At 61.5% G+C, this 22823-nt stretch overlaps 1 protein-coding gene across 1 annotated transcript in view; it reads left to right on the top strand.

The window, feature by feature from the left end:
* Positions 1-21275, top strand: part of LOC106864494 (lysine-specific demethylase 5C-like) — a 59048-nt gene extending 37773 nt beyond the window's left edge. The window contains 14 exon segments of the mRNA XM_088155029.1: positions 342-523; positions 2515-2639; positions 3979-4126; positions 5804-5900; positions 7739-7789; positions 7791-8098; positions 9487-9625; positions 11600-11779; positions 12792-12926; positions 14694-15218; positions 17316-17373; positions 18483-18682; positions 20130-20315; positions 21119-21275. Of these exon segments, the coding sequence (XP_088011155.1) occupies positions 342-523; positions 2515-2639; positions 3979-4126; positions 5804-5900; positions 7739-7789; positions 7791-8098; positions 9487-9625; positions 11600-11779; positions 12792-12926; positions 14694-15218; positions 17316-17373; positions 18483-18682; positions 20130-20315; positions 21119-21127 (2343 nt within the window). The 3' untranslated portion in view covers positions 21128-21275.
* The last annotated feature ends 1548 nt before the right edge of the window (positions 21276-22823 follow it).

Here is a 22823-nt window from a genome sequence, read left to right as displayed (position 1 = left end):
CTCCACGGGGGGCTCTGATACCCAATTTTTTGCCCCCCCAGGGCATCACAGAGTCAGGACAGGAAGGGTTAGAGACACAGGGGGGAACCTGACAGAATTTTTATCCCTCTCAGGGCATCAAGAAGAGCTTAGGGGTACAGAGGACACCCCAAAACCCCCACGGGGGGCTCTGATACCCAATTTTTTTGCCCCCCAGGGCATCAGGGAGGCAGAGAAGGAAAAGTTGGACCCACAAGGGGAATTTTTATCCTGCTCAGGGCATCAAGAAGAGCTTGGGTGTACAGAGGACACCCCAAAACTTCCACTGGGGTGTCTGATACCCAATTTTTTTGCCCCCCCAGGGCATCACGGAGGCAGAACGAGAGGCCTTCGAGCTGCTGCCCGATGACGAGAGGCAGTGTGACAAGTGCAAGACCACTTGTTTCCTGTCAGCCCTGGCCTGCTACGACTGCCCCCAGGGCCTCGTCTGCCTCTACCACATGGACGACCTGTGCAAGTGCCCCCGCAGCAAGCAGTACCTCAGGTGGGGGGCTGGGGGGCTGGGAGTGGGGTTTGGGGGGGTGGGAAAAGAGTTTGGGGGATGGGAGAGGAGTTTGGGGGATTTGGGGAGGGGTTTGGGGGGGCTGGGAAAAGAGTTTAGGGGATGGGAGAGGGGTTTGGGGGGGCTGGGAAAAGAGTTTGGGGATGGGAGAGGGGTTTGGGGGGGCTGGGAAAAGAGTTTGGGGATGGGAGAGGGGTTTGGGGGGTTTGGAGAGGGTTTGGGGGCTGGGAGAGGGGGTTGTGGGGTTTGGGGAGGGGTTTGGGGAGGGGTTTGGGGGCTGGGAAAAGAGTTTAGGGGGCTGGGAGAGGGGTTTGGGGGGATTTGGAGAGGGGTTTTGGGGTGTTTGGAGGGTTTGGAGAGGGGTTTGGGGGGCTGGGAAAAGAGTTTAGGGGGCTGGGAGAGGGGTTTTGGGGGGTTTGGAGAGGAGTTTTGGGGGGTTTGGAGAGGAGTTTTGGGGGGTTTGGGGAGGGGTTTGGGGAGGGGTTTGGGGGGCTGGGAAAAGAGTTTGGGGGCTGGGAGTGGGGCTTGGGGGGTTTGGAGAGGGGGTTGGGGATTTGGGAAGGGGTTTGGGGTCTGAGAAAAGAGTTTAGGGGGGTCTGGAGAGGGGTTGTTGGGGGGTTTGGAGAGGGGTTTGGGGTCTGGGAAAAGAGTTTGGGGGCTGGGAGAGGGGTTTGGGGGGGATTTGGGGTCTGAGAAAGAGTTTAGGGGCTGGGAGAGGGGTTTGGGGGGTTTGGAGAGGGGTTTGGGGTCTGAGAAAAGAGTTTAGGGGGTTTGGAGAGAGGTTTGGGGGGATTTGGAGAAGGGATTGGTGTCTGGGAGAGGAGTTTGGGGGATTTGGAGAGGGGTTTGGGGTGCTGGGAGAGGGGTTTGGGGGGTTTGGAGAGGAGTTTGGGGGGCTGGGAAAAGAATTTAGGGGGCTGGGAGAGGGGTTTGGGGTCTGAGAAAGAGTTTGAGGGCCTGGGAAAAGAGTTTGGGGGGTGGGAGAAGGGTTTGGGGGGTTTGGAGAGGGGTTTGGGGTCTGGGGAAAGATTTTAGGGAGGTGGGAGAGGGGTTTGGGGGCTTGGGGAAGGGTTTGAGGGGTTTGGGGGGCTGGGAGGGGGGGTTTGAAGAGGAGTTTGGGGTCTAGGAAAAGAGTTTGGGGGCCTGGAGAGGGGTTTGGGGGGGTCTTGGGACATGGGGTTGATTTTTGGGGGGTCCGGAGACACAGGGGGTGATTTTGGGGGGTGGTCTCTAATACCCTGGCTGTGTTTTTGGGCTGTCGAGACCCTCGCTGTGACCCCGGGGGACACACCCGGGGCTTGAGCCGTGGGTCCTGCCTTCAATCCCCCCAGGACCCCCCAAACCCCCCCAGGACCCCCCAAACCCCCCTCAGCACCCCCCAAACCCCCCTCAACACCCCAAACCCCCTCAGGACCCCCCAAACCTCCCCCAGGACCCCCCAAACCCCCCTCAGGACCCCCCAAACTCCCCCCAGGACCCCCCAAAACCCCTCAGGACCCCCCAAACCCCCCCCAGGACCCCCCAAACCCCCCTCAACACCCCCAAAATCCCTCAGGACCCCCCAAACCCCCCCCAGGACCCCCCAAACACTCCCTCAGAACCCCCCAAACCCCCCCCCAGGACCCCCCAAACCCCCCTCAACACCCCCAAAATCCCTCAGGACCCCCCAAACCCCCCTCAGGACCCCCCAAACCCCCCTCAGGACCCCCAAAACCCCCTCAGGACCCCCCAAACCCCCCTCAACACCCCCAAACACCCCCCAGGACCCCCCAAACCCCCCTCAACACCCCCCAACCCCCCCTCAGGACCCCCCAAACTCCCTCAGGACCCCCCAAACACCCCCCAGGACCCCCCAAACCCCCCTCAACACCCCCAAAATCCCTCAGATACCCCATGGGGAGGGGTCCTATTTGTATTTTGGCTGGTGGGGGGGGGTCGTGGGTGCAAAGGGGTGACCCCCAGAGCCCCCCCAGGTACCGTTACACCCTGGACGAGCTGCCGGCCATGCTGCACAAGCTCAAGGTGAGAGCAGAGTCCTTCGACACCTGGGCCAACAAGGTGCGAGTCGCCCTCGAGGTGGAGGACGGCCGCAAACGCAGTGTGGGGGTCTTGGGGGGGATTTGGGGGGGGTTTGGGGGGTGCTGAGGGGGGTTTGGGGGTGCTGAGGGGGGTTTGGGGTGTCCTGATGGGGTTTTGGGGGGTCCTGGGGGGGGGTTGGGGGGTCCTGGGGGGTGTTTGGGGGGTGCTGAGGGGGTTTGGGGGATGCTGAGGGGGGTTTGGGGGGTGCTGAGGGGGGTTTGGGGGGTCCTGGGGGGGTTTGGGAGGTCCTGGGGGGGGTTGGGGGTGTTGAGGGGGGTTTGGGGGGTCCTGGAGGGGGGTTTGGGGGGTGCTGAGGGGGTTTGGGGGATGCTGAGGGGGGTTTGGGGGGTGCTGAGGGGGGTTTGGGGGGTCCTGGGGGGGGGTTGGGGGGTCTTGAAGGGGGTCTGGGGGGGTTTGGGGGGTCCTGAGGGGGTTTGGGGGGTGCTGAGGGGGGTTTGGGGGGTGCTGAGGGGGGTTTGGGGGGTCCTGGGGGGGGTTTGGGAGGTCCTGGGGGGGGTTGGGGGTGTTGAGGGGGGTTTGGGGGGTCCTGGGGGGGTTTGGGGGGTCCTGGAGGGGGGTTTGGGGCGTGCTGAGGGGGTTTGGGGGATGCTGAGGGGGGTTTGGGGGGGTTCCAGGGATGTTCAGGGAGGGTTTTGGGAGGTCCTGGGGGTGTTTGGGGGGTCCTGGGGGGGGTTTGGGGGGTGCTAAGGGGGTTTGGGGGGTGGTGAGGAGGGTTTGAGGGGTTTTGGGGATTCAGTGAAGGTTTTGGGGTGTCCTGATGGGGTTTTGGGGTGTCCTGGGGGGGTTTTGGGCGGTCCTGAGGGGGGGTTTGGGGGTCCTGAGGGGGTTTTGGGGGGTCCTGGGAGGCTCTTGGGGGGTCCTGAGGGGGTTTGAGGGGTCCCAGGGGTGTTCAGGGAGGGTTTTGGGGGGTCCTGGAGGGGGGTTTGGGGGGTGCTGAGGAGGGTTTGAGGGGTTTTGGGGGATTCAGTGAGGGTTTTGGGGTGTCCTGATGGGGTTTTGGGGTGTCCTGGGGGGGGGTTTGGGGGGTCCTGGGGGGGGGGTTAGGTGGTCCTGAGGGGTTTTTGGGTGGTCCTGAGGGGGTTTGGGGGGTCCTGAGAGGTGTTTTGGGGGGTCCTGGGGGAGTTTGGGGGGTGCTGAGGGAGTTTTGGGGGTTCTGGGAGGGTCTTGGGGAGTCCTGAGGGGGTTTGGGGAGGTTCAGGGAGGTTTTGGGTGGTCCTGAGGGGTTTTTGGGTGCTCCTGATGGGTTTTTGGGTGCTCCTGAGGGGGTTTAGGGCGGGTTTAGGGTGTTTTCGGTGGTCTCCGAGCCCAGCCCTCACCCCCTGGCTGTGCCCGGCCAGCGCTGGAGGAGCTGCGGGCTCTGGAGTCGGAGGCTCGGGAGCGCAAATTCCCCGAGAACGAGCTCCTGCACCGCCTCAAGGGCTGCCTGGGCCAGGCCGAGCGCTGCGTGTCCGAGGCCCTGGGGCTCATCAGCTCCCAGGAGACAGGGTCAGTGTCCCCACATGTCCCCAGTTGTCCCCAGTTGTCCCCGGAGTGGTCCCAGTGTCACCACGCTGGGTGTTTCTCCCCCTGTGTCGTCTCGCTGTTTCAGTTTTTTTGGTCGTTCTTTGTGTCGTTGTGCTGTCGCCGTGGATGGTGGGGACAACTTTGTGTCCCCTTGTCACCATCTCATCCCTGTCCTCGTCGCCCTCTGTGTTCCCTCCCTGTCCCAGCCGTGTCCCCTCAGTGTCCCCTCGCTGTCCCCTCGCTGTCCCCTCGCTGTCCCCTCGCTGTCCCCTCGCTGTCCCCTCAGTGTCCCCTCATTGTCCCCTCGCTGTCCCCTGCTGTCCCCTCGCTGTCCCCTCCTGTCCCCGCAGTGTCCCCTCGCTGTCCTCTCATTGTCCCCTCGCTGTCCCCTCGCTGTCCCCTCGCTGTCCCCTCATTGTCCCTCGCTGTCCCCTCGCTGTCCTCTGCTGTCCCCTCATTGTCCCCTGCTGTCCCCGCAGTGTCCCCTCGCTGTCCTCTCATTGTCCCCTCATTGTCCCCTCGCTGTCCCCTCATTGTCCCCTCATTGTCCCCTCGCTGTCCCCGCAGTGTCCCCTCAGTGTCCCCTCGCTGTCCCCTCGCTGTCCCCTCGCTGTCCCCTCGCTGTCCCCTCATTGTCCCCTGCTGTCCCCTCGCTGTCCCCTCATTGTCCCCTGCTGTCCCCTCATTGTCCCCTCGCTGTCCCCTCGCTGTCCCCTCATTGTCCCCTCGATGTCCCCTCGCTGTCCCCTCGCTGTCCCCTCATTGTCCCCTGCTGTCCCCTCGCTTTCCCCTCATTGTCCCCTCGCTGTCCCCTCATTGTCCCCTCGCTGTCCCCTCGCTGTCCCCTCATTGTCCCCTGCTGTCCCCTCATTGTCCCCTGCTGTCCCCTCATTGTCCCCTTCATTGTCCCCTGCTGTCCCCGCAGTGTCCCCTCATTGTCCCCTCATTGTCCCCTCATTGTCCCCTGTTCCCCGCAGTGTCCCCTCGCTGTCCCCTCATTGTCCCCTCGCTGTCCCCGCAGTGTCTCCTCATTGTCCCCTCATTGTCCCCTCGCTGTCCCCTCATTGTCCCCTCGCTGTCCCCTCATTGTCCCCTGCTGTCCCCGCAGTGTCCCCTCATTGTCCCCTCGCTGTCCCCGCATTGTCCCCTCGCTGTCCCCTCGCTGTCCCCCTCATTGTCCCCTGCTGTCCCCGCAGTGTCCCCCTCGCTGTCCTCTGCTGTCCCCTCATTGTCCCCTCAGTGTCCCCTCGCTGTCCCCTCAGTGTCCCCTCAGTGTCCCATCCCTGTCCCCTCGCTGTCCCCTCATTGTCCCCTGCTGTCCCCGCAGTGTCCCCTGCTGTCCCCGCAGTGTCCCCTGCTGTCCTCTGCTGTCCCCTCATTGTCCCCTCGCTGTCCCCTCAGTGTCCCCTCGCTGTCCCCTCGCTGTCCCCTCATTGTCCCCTGCTGTCCCCGCAGTGTCCCCTCATTGTCCCCTCGCTGTCCCCTCATTGTCCCCTGCTGTCCCCGCAGTGTCCCCTCATTGTCCCCTGCTGTCCCCTCATTGTCCCCTCGCTGTCCCCTCGCTGTCCCCTCAGTGTCCCCTGCTGTCCCCTCGCTGTCCCCTCATTGTCCCCTGCTGTCCCCGCAGTGTCCCCTCATTGTCCCCTGCTGTCCCCGCAGTGTCCCCGCCCCGGCGCTGACGCTGGAGGAGCTGCGGGCGTTCCTGGAGCAGATGAACCAACTGCCGTGTGTCATGCACCAGATCGGGGACGTGCAGGTGGGACACGCTCACCAAGTGTCACCAAGTGTCACACGGGGGTCACACGGGGGTCACAAAGTGTCACACGGGGTCACACGGGGTCACACGGGGGTCACAAGGTGTCGCAAAGTGTCACACACTGTCCCAGGTGTGTCACACAGTGTCTCAGGTGTGTCACACACTGTCCCAGGTGTGTCACACAGTGTCTCAGGTGTGTCACACACTGTCCCCAGGTGTGTCACACAGTGTCTCAGGTGTGTCACACACTGTCCCCAGGGGTGTCACACACTGTCCCAGGTGTGTCACACAGTGTCTCAGGTGTGTCACACACTGTCCCAGGTGTGTCACACAGTGTCTCAGGTGTGTCACACACTGTCCCCAGGGGTGTCACACACTGTCCCAGGTGTGTCACACAGTGTCTCAGGTGTGTCACACACTGTCCCAGGTGTGTCACACAGTGTCTCAGGTGTGTCACACACTGTCCCCAGGTGTGTCACACAGTGTCTCAGGTGTGTCACACACTGTCCCCAGGGGTGTCACACACTGTCCCAGGGGTGTCACGCTGTGTCCCAGGGGTGTCACACACTGTCTCAGGTGTGTCACACACTGTCCCCAGGTGTGTCACACACTGTCCCGGGTGTGTCACACACTGTCCCAGGTGTGTCACACACTGTCCCGGGTGTGTCACACTGTGTCCCAGGGGTGTCACACACTGTCTCAGGTGTGTCACACACTGTCCCCAGGTGTGTCACACACTGTCCCAGGTGTGTCACACACTGTCCCAGGTGTGTCACAGTGTCTCAGGTGTGTCACACACTGTCCCAGGTGTGTCACACACTGTCCCAGGTGTGTCACACACTGTCCCAGGTGTGTCACAGTGTCCCAGGTGTGTCACACACTGTCCCAGGTGTGTCACAGTGTCTCAGGTGTGTCACACACTGTCCTGGGTGTGTCACACTGTGTCCCAGGTGTGTCACACACTGTCCTGGGTGTGTCACACAGTGTCTCAGGTGTGTCACACTGTGTCCCAGGGGTGTCACACACTGTCCCAGGTGTGTCACGCTGTGTCCCAGGGGTGTCACACACTGTCCCAGGGGTGTCACACACTGTCCCAGGGGTGTCACACAGTGTGCCAGGGGTGTCACACACTGTCCCAGGTGTGTCACACACTGTCCCAGGGGTGTCACACACTGTCCCGGGTGTGTCACACAGTGTGCCAGGGGTGTCACACACTGTCCCAGGTGTGTCACACACTGTCCCAGGGGTGTCACACACTGTCCCGGGTGTGTCACGCTGTGTCCCAGGGGTGTCACACACTGTCCCAGGTGTGTCACGCTGTGTCCCAGGGGTGTCACACACTGTCCCAGGTGTGTCACGCTGTGTCCCAGGGGTGTCACACACTGTCCCAGGGGTGTCACACACTGTCCCAGGGGTGTCACACAGTGTGCCAGGGGTGTCACACACTGTCCCAGGTGTGTCACACACTGTCCCAGGGGTGTCACACACTGTCCCGGGTGTGTCACACAGTGTGCCAGGGGTGTCACACACTGTCCCAGGTGTGTCACACACTGTCCCAGGGGTGTCACACACTGTCCCGGGTGTGTCACACAGTGTGCCAGGGGTGTCCGACAGTGCCCTGGTCCTGTCCCTGCGTCCCCATGATGTCCCCTGGCTGTCCCTGTCCCCGTGTCCCCCCGTGTCCCCAATGCCACCCCTGTCCCCGTGTCCCCTCCATGTCCCCCGATGTCCCCACGCCGTCCCTGACCCCGTGTCCCCCGATGTCCCCATGTCCCCCCATGTCCCCTCCATGTCCCCCGATGTCCCCACGCCGTCCCTGACCCCGTGTCCCCCCTCAGGCTCTCCTGGAGCGAGTGGAATCGTTCCAGGCCGAGGCTCGGGCCGCTCTGGACGTTCCCCCCCTCGACCCCGGGGGCTCTGCAGGAGCTGCTGGACCGGGGGTCCCGGCTGGGGGTGGAGGTGCCCGAGGGCCGGCGACTGGAGCGACAACTGGCCCAGGCCACGTGGCTGGAGGAGGTGACGGCCACCCTGAGGTCCCCCCGTGCCCGGGTGCCCCTGCCCGTCATGCGTGGCCTCATCCAGGCCGGCAGAACCGTGGCCCCCAGCCCCGCCGTGGACGTGGCCATGGCCGAGCTGCAGGAGCTGCTGACCATCGCCCAGCGCTGGGAGGAGAAGGCTCAGATGTGCCTCGAGGCCAGGTGCGGGGGACAGACCCCTCCCCAGGGGCGTGGAAAGGGGCTGGGGGCTTCGGCACGTGGTTTTAAAGGGGCTGGGGGCTGCCCCTCTTGTCTATGGGGGGATATAAAGGGGCTGGGGGCTGCCCCTCTTGTCTGTGGGGGGATATAAAGGGGCTGGGGGCTGTCCCTCGTGTCTCTGGGGGGATAGAAAGGGGCTGGGGGCTGTCCCCTCGTGTGTCTGGGGGGATAGAAAGGGTCTGGGGGCTGCCCCTCTTGTCTGTGGGGGGATATAAAGGGGCTGGGGGCTGTCCCTCGTGTGTCTGGGGGGATATAAAGGGTCTGGGGGCTGCAGCACATGGTTTTAAAGGGGCTGGGGGCTGCACCTTGTGTCTCTGGGGGGATAGAAAGGGGCTGGGGGCTTCGGCACGTGGTTTTAAAGGGGCTGGGGGCTGTCCCCTCGTGTGTCTGGGGGGATGGAAAGGGGCTGGGGGCTTCAGCACATGGTTTTAAAGGGTCTGGGGGCTGTCCCTCCTATCTCTCAAGGGTTATAAAGGGGCTGGGGGCTGCCCCTCGTGTCTCTGGGGGGATGGAAAGGGGCTGGGGGCTTCAGCACATGGTTTTAAAGGGGCTGGGGGCTGTCCCCTCGTGTCTCTGGGGGGATAGAAAGGGGCTGGGGGCTGTCCCTTGTGTCTCTGGGGGGATAGAAAGGGTCTGGGGGCTGCAGTAGATGGCTGTAAAGGGACATTAAAGGGTCTGGGGGCTGTCCCCTTGTGTCTCTGGGGGGATATAAAGGGTCTGGGGGCTGCAGCACATGGTTTTAAAGGGGCTGGGGGCTGCACCTTGTGTCTCTGGGGGGATAGAAAGGGGCTGGGGGCTTCGGCACGTGGTTTTAAAGGGGCTGGGGGCTGCCCCTTGTGTCTCTGGGGGGATAGAAAGGGTCTGGGGGCTGCAGCACATGGCTTTAAAGGGTCTGGGGGCTGTCCCTTGTGTCTCTGGGGGGATAGAAAGGGTCTGGGGGCTGTCCCTTGTGTCTCTCAAGGGTTATAAAGGGTCTGGGGGCTGTCCCTCGTGTCTTTGGGGGGATATAAAGGGTCTGGGGGCTGTCCCTCGTGTCTCTGGGGGGTTATAAAGGGTCTGGGGGCTGTCCCTCGTGTCTCTGGGGGGTTATAAAGGGTCTGGGGGCTGTCCCTCGTGTCTCTGGGGGGATATAAAGGGTCTGGGGGCTGTCCCTCTTGTCTCTGGGGGGATATAAAGGGTCTGGGGGTGCCTCTGCGGGGGAGGGGGGTGAAGGTTTTGGGGTTCGACCGCTCCTCAGAGATTGCTGCGCTGGCTCCGGGGGTCTCTGGGGGGTCTCAGGGGTGTCAGGGGCGGTGTGGGGAGGGGTCCCTGGCTCTGACCCCCTCCCCCAGGCAGAAGCACCCCCCAGCCACGCTGGCCGCCATCATCAAGGAGGCCGAGAACATCCCGGCGCTGCTGCCCAACATCCAGGCCCTGAAGGAGGCCCTGGCCAAGGCCCGCGCCTGGATCGCCGACGTGGAGGAGATCCAGGTGGGCTGGGTGACCCCCCCGAGAGACCCCCAACCCCCGGGGACCCCCCTGAGTGACCCCCAACCCCCGGGGACCCCCCTGAGTGACCCCCAATCCTCGGGGACCCCCCTGAGTGACCCCCAATCCCCCCCGGGGACCCCCCCGAGTGACCCCCAACCCCCCCCGGGGACCCCCCTGAGTGACCCCCAACCCCCCCCTGGGGACCCCCCTGAGTGACCCCCAATCCCCCCCGGGGACCCCCCTGAGTGACCCCCAACCCCCCCCGGGGACCCCCATACTGCCACCCCCATCCCCCGCCCCCGGGGACCCCCAACAGTGCACCCCCCAACCCCCGGGACCCCCGCACTGCCACCCCCCCCGAGTGCCTGGGATGTCCCCCTGGGTCACCTTGGTGTCCTCGTGCTGTCCCTGTGGGTCATGGACGCTCGTGTGTCCCCACCCTGTCCCCATGGACACTCCTGTGTCCCTGTCATGGACTCTGGACACTCCTGTGTCCCCATCCTGTCCCATCCCTGCTTCTGCCACGTCCCTGCCACCATGTCCCCATCCTGTCCTTGACTCTGCCACCATGTCCCTGTCTCATCCTGTCTTATCCTTGTCCCTGCCATGTCCCCATCCTGTCCCTGTCCCTGCCACCATGTCCCTGCCACCATGTCCCCATCTCATCCTGTCCTGTCCCTGTCCCTGCAATGTCCCATCCTTGTCCCTGCCACCATGTCCCCTCCCTGTCCCTGTCCCTGCCATGTCCCTGCCACCATGTCCCCATCCTGTCCTGTCCCTGTCTCTGCAATGTCCCCATCCTGTCCTTGACTCTGCCACCATGTCCCCATCTCATCCTGTCTTATCCTTGTCCCTGCCATGTCTCCATCCTGTCCCTGTCCCTGCCATGTCCCTGTCTCCATGTCCCCATCCTGTCCTGTCCCTGCCATGTCCCGTCCCTGTCTCTGCCACCATGTCCCCATCCTGTCCCATTCCTGTCTCTGCCATGTCCCCATCTCATCCTGTCCCTGCCACCATGTCCCCATCCTGTCCTTGACTCTGCCACCATGTCCCCGTCTCATCCTGTCCCTGTCTCTGCAATGTCCCCATCCTGTCCCTGTCTCCCACATTCCTGCCACCATGTCCCCATCCTGTCCCTGTCCCTGCCACCATGTCCCTGTCTCCATGTCCCTGTCTCATCCTGTCCTGTCCCTGTCCCTGTCTCCATGTCCCCATCCTGTCCCTGTCCCTGCCACCATGTCCCTGTCTCCATGTCCCTGTCTCATCCTGTCCTGTCCCTGTCCGTCTCCATGTCCCCATCCTGTCCCTGCCACCATGTCCCCATCCTGTCCTTGACTCTGCCACCATGTCCCCATCTCATCCTGTCCCTGTCTCTGCAATGTCCCCATCCTGTCCCTGTCTCCCACATCCCTGCCAACATGTCCCCATCTTGTCCCTGTCCTGCCACCATGTCCCCATCCTGTCCCTGCCATGTCCCCATCCTGTCCCTGCCATGTCCCCATCCTGTCCCTGCCACCATGTCCCTGTCTCCATGTCCCTGTCTCATCCTGTCCTGTCCCTGTCCCTGCCACCATGTCCCCATCCTGTCCCTGCCATGTCCCCATCCTGTCCTTGACTCTGCCACCATGTCCCCATCTCATCCTGTCCTGTCCCTGTCCCTGCCATGACCCCGTCCCTGTCCCTGTCCCTGCCACGTCCCTGCCACCATGTCCTATCCCTCTCCCTGCCATGTCCCCATCCTGTCCCTGTCCCTGCCACCATGTCCCTGTCTCCATGTCCCTGTCTCATCCTGTCCCTGTCCCTGCCATGTCCCCATCCTGTCCCTGTCCCTGCCACCATGTCCCCATCTCATCCTGTCCCTGTCCCTGCCATGTCCCCATCCTGTCCCTGTCCCTGCCACCATGTCCCCATCCTATCCCCCACCCCCCCAAATTTCTGACCCCTCCTCCTTGTCCCCCCCCCCCCCCTCCGCAGAACGGTGACCACTACCCGTGCCTGGATGACCTGGAGGGGCTGGTGGCCGTGGGCCGGGACTTGCCCGTGCGCCTGGAGGAGCTGCGGCAGCTCGAGGTGCAGGTGGGCACCGCCCACTCGTGGAGGGACAAAGCTTCCAGAACCTTCCTCAAGAAAAATTCCTGCTACACTTTGCTCGAGGTGGGTGTTTGGGGGGTTAATTTAGGGGTTTGGCATCGCTCTCTGTCGGTTTTTTTTTTCGGGATTGTTGGAAAGATCGAAGCGATTCGGGCTTGGGTGTTTGTTATAATTTATCAGAAATTACACAAAGTGTGACGGCACGTCCAGGTCCTTGCTAGAAATGGGGAAAATGGAACAGCTGAGGCTGCTCCAAGGCCTTTTAAAGCCAAACAAACCGATAGAAATTTAATATCTGCATTATTTATCCTTTTGACCCAGTAATGGATTCCCACCGCCCTTACAGTGATATTGACTGACCAAAGGGCACTGCCTGAGTTCTGTGAAAATGAAAAATTCTCCATCCTGTCCCAAACCCACCACTCTACCATAAAACCTTAAAATTTAACACCCATCACTTAGTGAAAACACACACATCTGACCCACTGCACATCTGTGATTTCTAACTCGTTATTCTTATTTACTAACTCATTATTGATATTTACTCACTATTCATATTTGCCAACTCACTATTCATATTTACCAACTCACTATTCATATTTGCTCACTATTCATATTTGATCACTATTCATATTTGCTAACTCACTGTTCATATTTACTAACTCATTCTTCATATTTACTAACTCACTATTCATATTTACTAACCCACTATTCACATTTCCTAACTCCTTATTCATATTTACTCACTCACTATTCACATTTCCTAACTCACTATTCACATTTCCTAACTCACTACTCATATTTACTCACCATTCATATTTCCTAACCCATTTTTCATATTTCCTAACCCAATTTTTCATATTTCCTAACCCAATTTTTCATATTTCCAAACTCATTATTCATCTTTCCAAGCCCTCTCCGAGGTTTCCCAGGCAATCTGTGTGCCTGGAACCACAGAAAACTCCAAAAACCCCCCCCAAACCTGCAGATTTCCGAGCTCCAGCAGCTGTGGGGCCCGTGGGGTGTTTTTGGGGTTGTTTTTTTGGGGTGCTGAGCCGTCCCCGGTGTCGCGCAGGTTTTGTGTCCCTGTGCTGACGCCGGCTCCGACAGCAGCAAGAGGCTCAAGTGGCGGCAGGAGCCGGGCTTGTACCGCCTCGATGCCGAGAGCCTGGGGCTGTCAGCTCAGGATCTGCGCGACCCCGGAGCTGTGGTGAGGAGGGGGGACCACCCCCAGCCACCCCCAGGACCCCCCAGTCCTGTCCCCGCTGTCCCCACCCCGGAATTGGGGGGGGGGGTTTGGGGTGGGGGGCACGGCGTCCTGTCTTTGTCACTGCTCACGTTGTTTGTTTGCCTCGATTTTGGGGTTTGGGGATTGGTGACCCACGTGTCCCCTGTCCCTGTCACCTCTCACATCCCTTATTTCCCTCGATTTTGGGGTTTGGGGATGGGTGACCCACATGTCCCCATCCCTGTCACCTCTCACCCCCTGTGACCCCATCCCTGTCACCTCTCACCCCTGTATCCCCAATCCCTGTCACCTCTCACCCCCTGCTGTCCCCATCCCTGTCACCTCTCACCCCTGTGTCCCCATCCCTGTCACCTCTCACCCCTGCTGTCCCCACCCCTGTCACCTCTCACCCCCTGTGTCCCCATCCCTGTCACCTCTCACCCTCTGTGTCCCCAATCCCTGTCACCTCTCACCCCCTGTGTCCCCATCCCTGTCACCTCTCACCCTCTGTGTCCCCATCCCTGTCACCTCTCACCCCCTGTGTCCCCAATCCCTGTCACCTTTCACCCTCTGACCCCCAATCCCTGTCACCTCTCACCCCCTGTGTCCCCATCCCTGTCACCTCTCACCCCTGTGTCCCCCAATCCCTGTCACCTCTCACCCTCTGTGTCCCCATCCCTGTCACCTCTCACCCCCTGTGTCCCCCAATCCCTCTCACCTCTCACCCTCTGTGTCCCCAATCCCTGTCACCTCTCACCCCCTGTGTCCCCCCACCCCTGTCACCTCTCACCCTCTGTGTCCCCATCCCTGTCACCTCTCACCCCCTGCTGTCCCCATCCCTGTCACCTCTCACCCCTGTGTCCCCATCCCTGTCACCTCTCACCCCTGTGTCCCCATCCCTGTCACCTCTCACCCCTGCTGTCCCCATCCCTGTCACCTCTCACCCCTGTGTCCCCATCCCTGTCACCTCTCACCCCTGTGTCCCCATCCCTGTCACCTCTCACCCCCTGCTGTCCCCATCCCTGTCACCTCTCACCCCCTGCTGTCCCCAATCCCTGTCACCTCTCACCCCTGTGTCCCCCCATCCCTGTCACCTCTCACCCCTGCTGTCCCCATCCCTGTCACCTCTCACCCTCTGTGTCCCCAATCCCTGTCACCTCTCACCCCTGTGTCCCCATCCCTGTCACCTCTCACCCCCTGTGTCCCCACCCCTGTCACCTCTCACCCTCTGTGTCCCCATCCCTGTCACCTCTCACCCCCTGTGTCCCCATCCCTGTCACCTCTCACCCCCTGCTGTCCCCCCAATCCCTGTCACCTCTCACCCCCTGTGTCCCCATCCCTGTCACCTCTCACCCCTGTGTCCCCCAATCCCTGTCACCTCTCACCCTCTGTGTCCCCATCCCTGTCACCTCTCACCCCCTGTGTCCCCCCAATCCCTGTCACCTCTCACCCCCTGTGTCCCCATCCCTGTCACCTCTCACCCTCTGTGTCCCCATCCCTGTCACCTCTCACCCCTGCTGTCCCCATCCCTGTCACCTCTCACCCCCTGTGTCCCCATCCCTGTCACCTCTCACCCCTTGCTGTCCCCAATCCCTGTCACCTCTCACCCCGTGTCCCCATCCCTGTCACCTCTCACCCCCTGTGTCCCCAATCCCTGTCACCTCTCACCCCGTGTCCCCAATCCCTGTCACCTCTCACCCCCTGTGTCCCCATCCCTGTCACCTCTCACCCCTGCTGTCCCCACCCCAGATCGTGGCGTTCAAGGAGGGCGAGCAGAAGGAGAAGGAGGGCATGCTCCGCCTGCGCCACGCCAACGCCCAAAAAGCCGCTCCACCCCTGCCGGGCCCGGGGCCACCATCCTGCGTGTGTGGGCAACCAGCGGGGCCGGGCATGCTGCAGTGCCAGCTCTGCCGGGACTGGTTCCACGGTTCCTGCGTGGCCTGGCCCCGTTTGGGTGCCCAGAAACCTTCGCCAGCCTGGTGGGAATGGGACGCCAAATTCCTGTGCCCGCTGTGCCAGCGTTCGAGGCGACCGCGCCTCGAAACCATCCTGGCGCTGCTGGTGGCCCTGCAGAAGCTGCCGGTGAGGTTGCCCGAGGGCGAGGCCCTGCAGTGCCTCACCGAGAGAGCCATCACCTGGCAGGACCGTGCCCGTCAGCTGCTGGCATCCCCCGAGGTGGCCGGGCCACTGGAACGCCTGGCGGCGCTGAGGCACCGAGTGCACGGGGACAGCGACGGCGCCCTGCGAGAGGCCAGCCGCAACGAGCAGACCAAGGTGGGGGGATTTTTGGGGTTTTGGGAGGGGTTTGGGGTCATTTTTGGGGTTTTGGGGTCATTTGGGGTGTCAGGGATCTGTGAGAGGCCAGCCGCAACGAGCAGACCAAGGTGGGGGGATTTTTGGGGGGATTTTTGGGGTCATTTTTGGGGGTTTTGGGGTCATTTGGGGTGTCAGGGACCTGCGAGAGGCCAGCCACAACGAGCAGACCAAGGTGGGGGTTTTGGGGGGATTTTGGGGTCGGTTTTGGGGGAATTTGGGGTGTCAGGGCGCTGAGCGAGGCCAGCCGCAACGAGCAGACCAAGGTGGGGGTTTTGGGGGGATTTTGGGAGGGGTTTGGGGTCATTTTTGGGGGTTTTGGGGGGATTTTGGGGTCATTTTTGGGGTTTTGGGGTCATTTGGGGTGTCAGGGACCTGCGCGAGGCCAGCCGCAACGAGCAGACCAAGGTGGGAATTGAGGGGTTTAGGGGAATCATGGGGGTTCTGGGGTGGTTTGGGGTTCATTTGTGGGGGTTTGGGAGGAATTATGGGGGTTTTGGGGTGGTTTGGGGGTCATTTGTGGGGGTTTGGGGGTCATTTGGGAGGGTTTTGGGGGGGTTTTGGGGTCATTTGGGGTGTCAGGGATCTGTGCGAGGCCAGCCGCAACGAGCAGACCAAGGTGGGGGGATTTTGGGGGGATTTTTGGGGGTTTTGGGGGGGTTTTGGGGTCATTTGGGGTGTCAGGGCCCTGCGAGAGGCCAGCCGCAACGAGCAGACCAAGGTGGGGGTTTGGGGGGATTTTTGGGGGTTTTGGGAGGGGTTTGGGGTCATTTTTGGGGTTTTGGGGTCATTTGGGGTGTCAGGGATCTGTGCGAGGCCAGCCGCAACGAGCAGACCAAGGTGGGGGTTTTGGGGTTATTTTGGGGTTTTGGGAGGGGTTTGGGGTCATTTTTGGGGTTTTGGGGTCATTTGGGGTGTCAGGGCCCTGCGAGAGGCCAGCCGCAACGAGCAGACCAAGGTGGGGGGATTGGGGGGATTTTTGGGGGTTTTGGGGGGGTTTTGGGGGAATTTGGGGTGTCAGGGATCTGTGCGAGGCCAGCCGCAACGAGCAGACCAAGGTGGGGGGACTGGGGGGATTTTGGGAGGGGTTTGGGGTCATTTTTGGGGGTTTGGGGTCATTTGGGGTGTCAAGGACCTGCGAGAGGCCAGCCGCAACGAGCAGACCAAGGTGGGGGGATTTTGGGGGGAATTATGGGGTTTTGGGAGGGTTTTGGGGTCATTTGGGGTGTCAGGGATCTGTGCGAGGCCAGCTGCAACGAGCAGACCAAGGTGGGGATTTGGGGGGATTTTGGGGGGATTTTTGGGGTTTTGGGAGGGTTTTGGGGTCATTTGGGGTGTCAGGGACCTGCGCGAGCCCAGCCACAACGAGCAGACCAAGGTGGGGGGTTTGGGGGGATTTTGGGGTCATTTCTTGGGGGGTTTTGGGGTCATTTTTGGGTGTTTGGGGGGAATTTGGGGTCAGGGACCTGTGCACAACGAGCAGACCAAGGTTTGGGAATTGGGGGATTTGTGGGTGTTTTGGGGTGATTTTCGGGGCTTTTGGGGAGATTTTCGGGGGTTTGGGGAGATTTTCGTGGGTTTTAGGGTGATTTTCGGGGGTTTTGGGGAGATTTTCGGGGTTTTGGGGAGACTTTCGGGGGTTTTAGGGAGATTTTCGGGGTTTTGGGGAGACTTTCGGGGGTTTTGGGGAGATTTTCGGCGTTTTGGGGAGATTTTCGGGGGTTTTGGGGAGATTTTCGTGGGTTTTAGGGTGATTTTCGTGGGTTTTAGGGTGATTTTCGGGGGTTTTGGGGAGATTTTCGGGGGTTTTGGGGAGATTTTCGGAGATTTGGGGGAGATTTTCGGGGGTTTTGGGGAGATTTTCGGGGGTTTTGGGGTGATTTTCAGGGGTTTAGTTTTGATGGTTCTCTGTACAAGTCCAACCACAACGAGCACACCAAGGTGGAAGGGTCTGGGGAGCAGTGGGGTGGTGTGGGGCAGGTTTTGGGGTTCAGGGCAGGTTTTGGGGCTGGGGGAGGCCGGGCCCCCCACAACACCTTCCCTCCATCCCCCCCCCAGGTGTCGGTGGAGAACGGGGACGCCCCCAGCCCGGAGAAGAACGGCCCCCTGCCCTCGGGTGAGTGGGGTCGGGGGCTTGGGGACCCTCTGGGATCCCACGGGGGAGGGGACAGAGGGGACCTGGGGGGCCCTGCGGTGTCCCCGTGTCCTCTGTGGTGTCCCCACGGTGTCCCTACAATGTCCCCATGTCCCTGTGGTGTCCTCACGGTGTCCCCGTGTCCCTGCAGAGCGGGGGGCTCTGTGTTCCCGTGTCCCTGTTGTGTCCCTAGAATGTCCCCATGTTCCTGTAGTGTCCCCACGGTGTCCCCGTGTCCCTATGGTGTCCCTGCATCCCCACAACGTCCCCACGATGTCAATGCTGAGCTGGAGGCTCTGTGTCCCCATGTCCCCACAATGTCCCCATGTCCCTATGGTGTCCCCACGATGTCCGTGCTGAGCTGGAGGCTCTGTGTTCCCATGTCCCCACGATGTCCCCGTGTTCCTATGGTGTCCCCACGATGTCCCCACAATGTCCCCATGTCCCTGTGGTGTCCTCACGGTGTCCCCGTGTCCCTGCAGAGCGGGGGGCTCTGTGTCCCCATGTCCCTGTGGTGTCCTCACGGTGTCCCTGCAGAGCTGGGGGCTCTGTGTCCCTGTGGTGTCCCCACCATGTCCCCACGATGTCCCCATGTCTCTCTGGTGTCCCCACGATGTCCCCCCGCTGTCCCCGCAGAGCTGGAGGCGCTGAGCGCGCTCTGTGTCTCTGTCCCTGTGCTGTCCCCATGTCCCTGTGCTGTCCCCACCATGTCCCCACGATGTCCCCATGTCCCCACCCTGTCCCCACCATGTCCCCCCGTGTCCCCGCAGAGCTGGAGGCGCTGAGCGCGCTCTGTGTCTCTGTCCCCGTGGTGTCCCCACGGTGTCCCCATGTCCCCACGATGTCCCCACGATGTCCCCATGTCCCCGTGGTGTCCCCACCATGTCCCCACGATGTCCCCCCGCTGTCCCCGCAGAGCTGGAGGCGCTGAGCGCGCTCTGTGTCTCTATCCCTGTGCTGTCCCCATGTCCCTGTGCTGTCCCCACCATGTCCCCACGATGTCCCCATGTCCCCGTGGTGTCCCCACCATGTCCCCACGATGTCCCCATGTCCCCACCCTGTCCCCACGATGTCCCCCCGTGTCCCCGCAGAGCTGGAGGCGCTGAGCGCGGCGCTGCCGCGGCTGCAGGGCCCGGTGCTGGAGCTGGCCGAGGGCACGCGGCGGCCGCTGGAGGAGCTGATGATGGAGGGCGACCTGCTGGAGGTGACGCTGGACGAGGCCCAGAGCATCTGGAGGCTGCTGCAGGCCACGCGCCCGCCCCCGCTGGCCCTGTTCCGCCTGCTGCTCGAGGTACGGGCACCCCAAAACTGAGCGGGGACCCCAAAACTGAGCAGGGACCCCAAAACCTGAGCAGGGACCCCCCAAACTGACCCGGGGATACAGAGCAAACCCCCAAACCTGCCCGCCCCCGCTGGCCCTGTTCCGCCTGCTGCTCGAGGTACGGGCACCCCAAAACTGAGCAGGGACCCCAAAACTGAGCGGGGACCCCCCAAACTGAGCAGGGACCCCAAAACTGACCGAGGGATACAGAGCAAACCCCCAAACCTGCCCGCCCCCGCTGGCCCTGTTCCGCCTGCTGCTCGAGGTACCCGCACCCCAAAACTGAGCGGGGACCCCAAAACTGAGCAGGGACCCCCAAAACTGTCCCAGAGACCCCCAAAACTGAGGCAGAGATACAGAGCAAACCCCCAAACCTGCCCGCCCCCGCTGGCCCTGTTCCGCCTGCTGCTCGAGGTACGGGCACCCCAAAACTGAGCGGGGACCCCAAAACTGACCCAGAGACCCCAAAACTGAGCAGGGACCCCAAAACTGAACAGGGACCCCCAAAACTGACCCAGAGACCCCCAAACTGAGCAGGGACCCCAAAACTGAGCAGGGACCCCCAAAACCTGCCCTAGGATACAGAACAAACCTATTGGGAACCCCAAAACCCTCCCTTTGCCCCTTCCCATCATCTCTTGGAGGTGAGGGTCCCCAAAACCCCTTCGGGGACCCAAAAATCCTCCTTTTGCCCCTTCCCACCAACTCCTCAGGGTGAGGGTCCCCAAAACCTCTCAGGAACCCCAAAACCCTCCCTTTACCCCTTCTCACCACAGGGTGAGGGTCCCCAAAACCTCTCAGGAACCCCAAAATCCTCCCTTTACCCTTTCCCACCAACTCCTCAGGATGAGGGTGCCCAAAACCCCTTGGGGGACCCCAAATTCCTCCTTTTGCCCTTTCTCATCATAGGATGAGGGTCCCCAAAACCCCTTGGGGGACCCCAGAATCCCCCCTTTACCCTTTCTCACCACATGGTGAGGGTCCCCAAAACCCCTCCCTTTACCCCTTCCCACCAACTCCTCAGGGTGAGGGTCCCCAAAACCCCTCGACGCCCCCAAATTCCTCCTTTTGCCCTTTCTCACCACAGGGTGAGGGTCCCCAAAACCCCTTGGGGGACCCCAAATTCCTCCTTTTGCCCTTTCTCATCATAGGATGAGGGTCCCCAAAACCCCTTGGAAGACCCCAAAACCCTCCCTTTACCCCTTCTCACCAAAGGGTGAGGGTCCCCAAAACCCCTCCCTTTACTCCTTCCCACCAACTCCTCAGGGTGAGGGTCCCCAAAACCCCTCGACGCCCCCAAATTCCTCCTTCCCATTGCCGTTCCACCCCCTGAAGCCACCCTGGGCACCCCAAAGCCGCGGTTTCGGGGTTCCCTGACGGGGTGGGCGTTGTGTTTTTGTGTGTCCCCCGACCCCAGCTGGAGCAGGCGGAGCGCCGGGGGGCTCGTGCCCGCGGCAGGGACCCCGAGAGGCGGCGGAAGCGCCGGGCGGAGCGGGGGCACCTCCCCTCCATGGCCAAGGAGGAGCTGGAGCCAAAGAGGAGCCGGGGGCCCGAGGGGGGAGAGCCCCGGGACAGCCCCACGGCCGCGCCCCAAACGCCGGGGGTGAGTGTGGGGGGCGCGGGGGGGGGGGGGTTAATGGGGTACAGAAAGGGTTAATGGGAGGGTTATGGGGTACAGAATGGGGTAATGGGGTACAGAAAGGGTTAATGGGGGGGTTATGGGGGTACAGAGGGGAGTTATGGGGTACAGAAAGGGTTAATGGGAGGGTTATGGGGTACAGAATGGGGTAATGGGGTACAGAAAGGGTTAATGGGGGGGTTATGGGGGTACAGAGGGGGGTTATGGGGTACAGAAAGGGTTAATGGGGGGGGGGTTATGGGGTCCAGAATGGGGTTATGGGGGTAGAGAAAGGGTTAATGGGGGGGGTTATGGGGTACAGAATGGGGTAATGGGGTACAGAAAGGGTTAATGGGATTATGGGGTACAAAATGGGATTATGGGGGTATAGAAAGGGTTAATGGGAGGGTTATGGGGTACAAAGGGGGTTATGGGGTACAGAGGGGGGTTATGGGGTACAGAAAGGGTTAATGGGGGGTTATGGGGTACAGAATGGGGTAATGGGGTACAGAGGGGGGTTATGGGGTACAGAAAGGGTTTGTGGGGTACAGAGGGGGTTAATAGGGTGAATTCCGGGGTGCAGGGGGTGTCACGGGGGATTATGGGGTACAGAGAGGGGTCCAAGACGAGACTTGGGGTGTCTGTGGGGCACGGGGGGCAGTTCTGGGGGTACATGGGGTGATTATGGGGTGAGAGCAGTCCCGAGCAGGTTCTGGGGGGTGCAGGGGGGGGGGGGGGGGGTGGGGAGGGGGAGGGGAACCACCCCTGAAATTTTGGGGTCCCCCCAGGACTCGTGACGTGGAGCCCCCAGCTCGGATGGACACACCTGACAGCGGTGGGGGGGGGATCACACCGGGACCCCCTCCCCCAACCCTGGGACCCCCCAAAAACCTCCCCAATTCCGGGGTTTGGGGGTGGGGGAGGGGGAGTGGGGGGGGGGTCTCTCCCCTTCCTCCCTCCCCTCCTCCTCCTCTTCCTCCCCTCCCCTCCCCCCCCCGCGATGTAATTATTTGAGTTGTTTCTTTTGTACCGTTCAGGCCCCGGGAGTGGAGGGGGGGGTGGGCCACACACACAGCCCGGGGGGGTCCCCCCAAAAAATGGGGAGGAGGAGGAGGGGGGGAATGGGGGGCTCCCCCCCCCCCCCCCCCCCCCAACCAGCACAGCAGGGCCAGCCCTACCCCCCCCCCACCCCCCCCTCCCGCACCGGGTTTTTTATAGGATTTGGGGGTGGGGGCGATGTGGGGGGGGGGGGGGGGGAGTGGGGGGGGGGCAGATTTTGGGGGGGCCCCCCCCTGCCCCTCCCCCCACCGACACTAACAAGTCTCGAGCTCTTTGTAGCGGGGGCGGGGGCGGGGGCGGGGGCCTTATTTTATTGTATTATGATTTTTTTTTATTATTATTAAACTTTGGAGGTTAAAAAGGGGGTCGGAGGTTATTGGGGGTTGGGGATTTTGGGGCGTTCAGGGTTTTGGGGGGTTCAGAGTTTTGGGGATTGGGGATTTTGGGGCGTTCAGGGTTATTTGGGTTCGGGTTTTGGGGGGTTTCAGGGTTATTTGGGGTTCAGGATTTTGGGGGGTGCGAGATTTTGGGGCTTCGGAGGTTTGTAGATTTGGGATTCTGGGAGTTCAGGAATTTGGGGTGTTCAGAATTTTGGGGATTCGGAATTTGGGAGTTCAGAATTTTGGGGGTTCGGAATTTTGGGGGATTCGGAATTTGGGGATTCGGGATTTGAGAGTTCAGAATTTTGGGGGTTCGGAATTTTGGGGGATTCGGAATTTGGGAATTCAGAATTTTGGGGGATTCGGAATTTGGGAGTTCAGAATTTTGAGAGTTCAGAATTTTGGGGGTTCGGGATTTTGGGGATTCGGAATTTTGGGGGATTCGGAATTTGGGAATTCAGAATTTTGGGGATTCGGAATTTGGGAGTTCAGAATTTTGAGAGTTCGGAATTTTGGGGGATTCGGAATTTGGGGGTTCGGAATTTGGGAGTTCAGAATTTTGGGGGTTCGGGATTTTGGGGATTCGGAATTTGGGAGTTCAGAATTTTGGGGGTCCGGGATTTGGGAGTTCAGAATTTTGGGGGATTCGGAATTTGGGAGTTCAGAATTTTGGGGGTTCGGGATTTTGGGGGTTCGGCGCCCCCCGAATTCCCCGCGCAGCCTCGTGGGGGCGCTCGCGGTGCCGCCTCCCCATTGGCCGCCGGCTCCACCAATGGGCGCGCCGGAGGGGCGGGGCCAGCGCCGAAGGGGCGGGGCCTGTGTGTGAGTGGGTGGGGTCTGCGCAGAAGGGGCGGAGCCAATGCGTGAGGGGGCGGGGCCTGCGCGGGCGCGGGAATCTCCGCTCGGAGCCTCGGTTCTGAGGGACAAACCCGAAAAATGCGCTTTCATGAGGTAAAATTCACCTCTCCTGAGGTAAAAACCCATTTTTCTGAGGTAAAACCCTCCCCCCTTAGGTAAAACATCCCCTTTCCGGAAGTAAAATTCCCCGTTCTAA

The sequence above is a fragment of the Sturnus vulgaris genome, chromosome 34, assembly GCF_052056855.1.
Source record: "Sturnus vulgaris isolate bStuVul1 chromosome 34, bStuVul1.hap1, whole genome shotgun sequence".
Taxonomy (NCBI): domain Eukaryota; kingdom Metazoa; phylum Chordata; class Aves; order Passeriformes; family Sturnidae; genus Sturnus; species Sturnus vulgaris.
The sequence above is the reverse complement of the archived record's forward strand: the minus strand, read 5'-3'. Positions and strand labels throughout refer to the sequence as shown.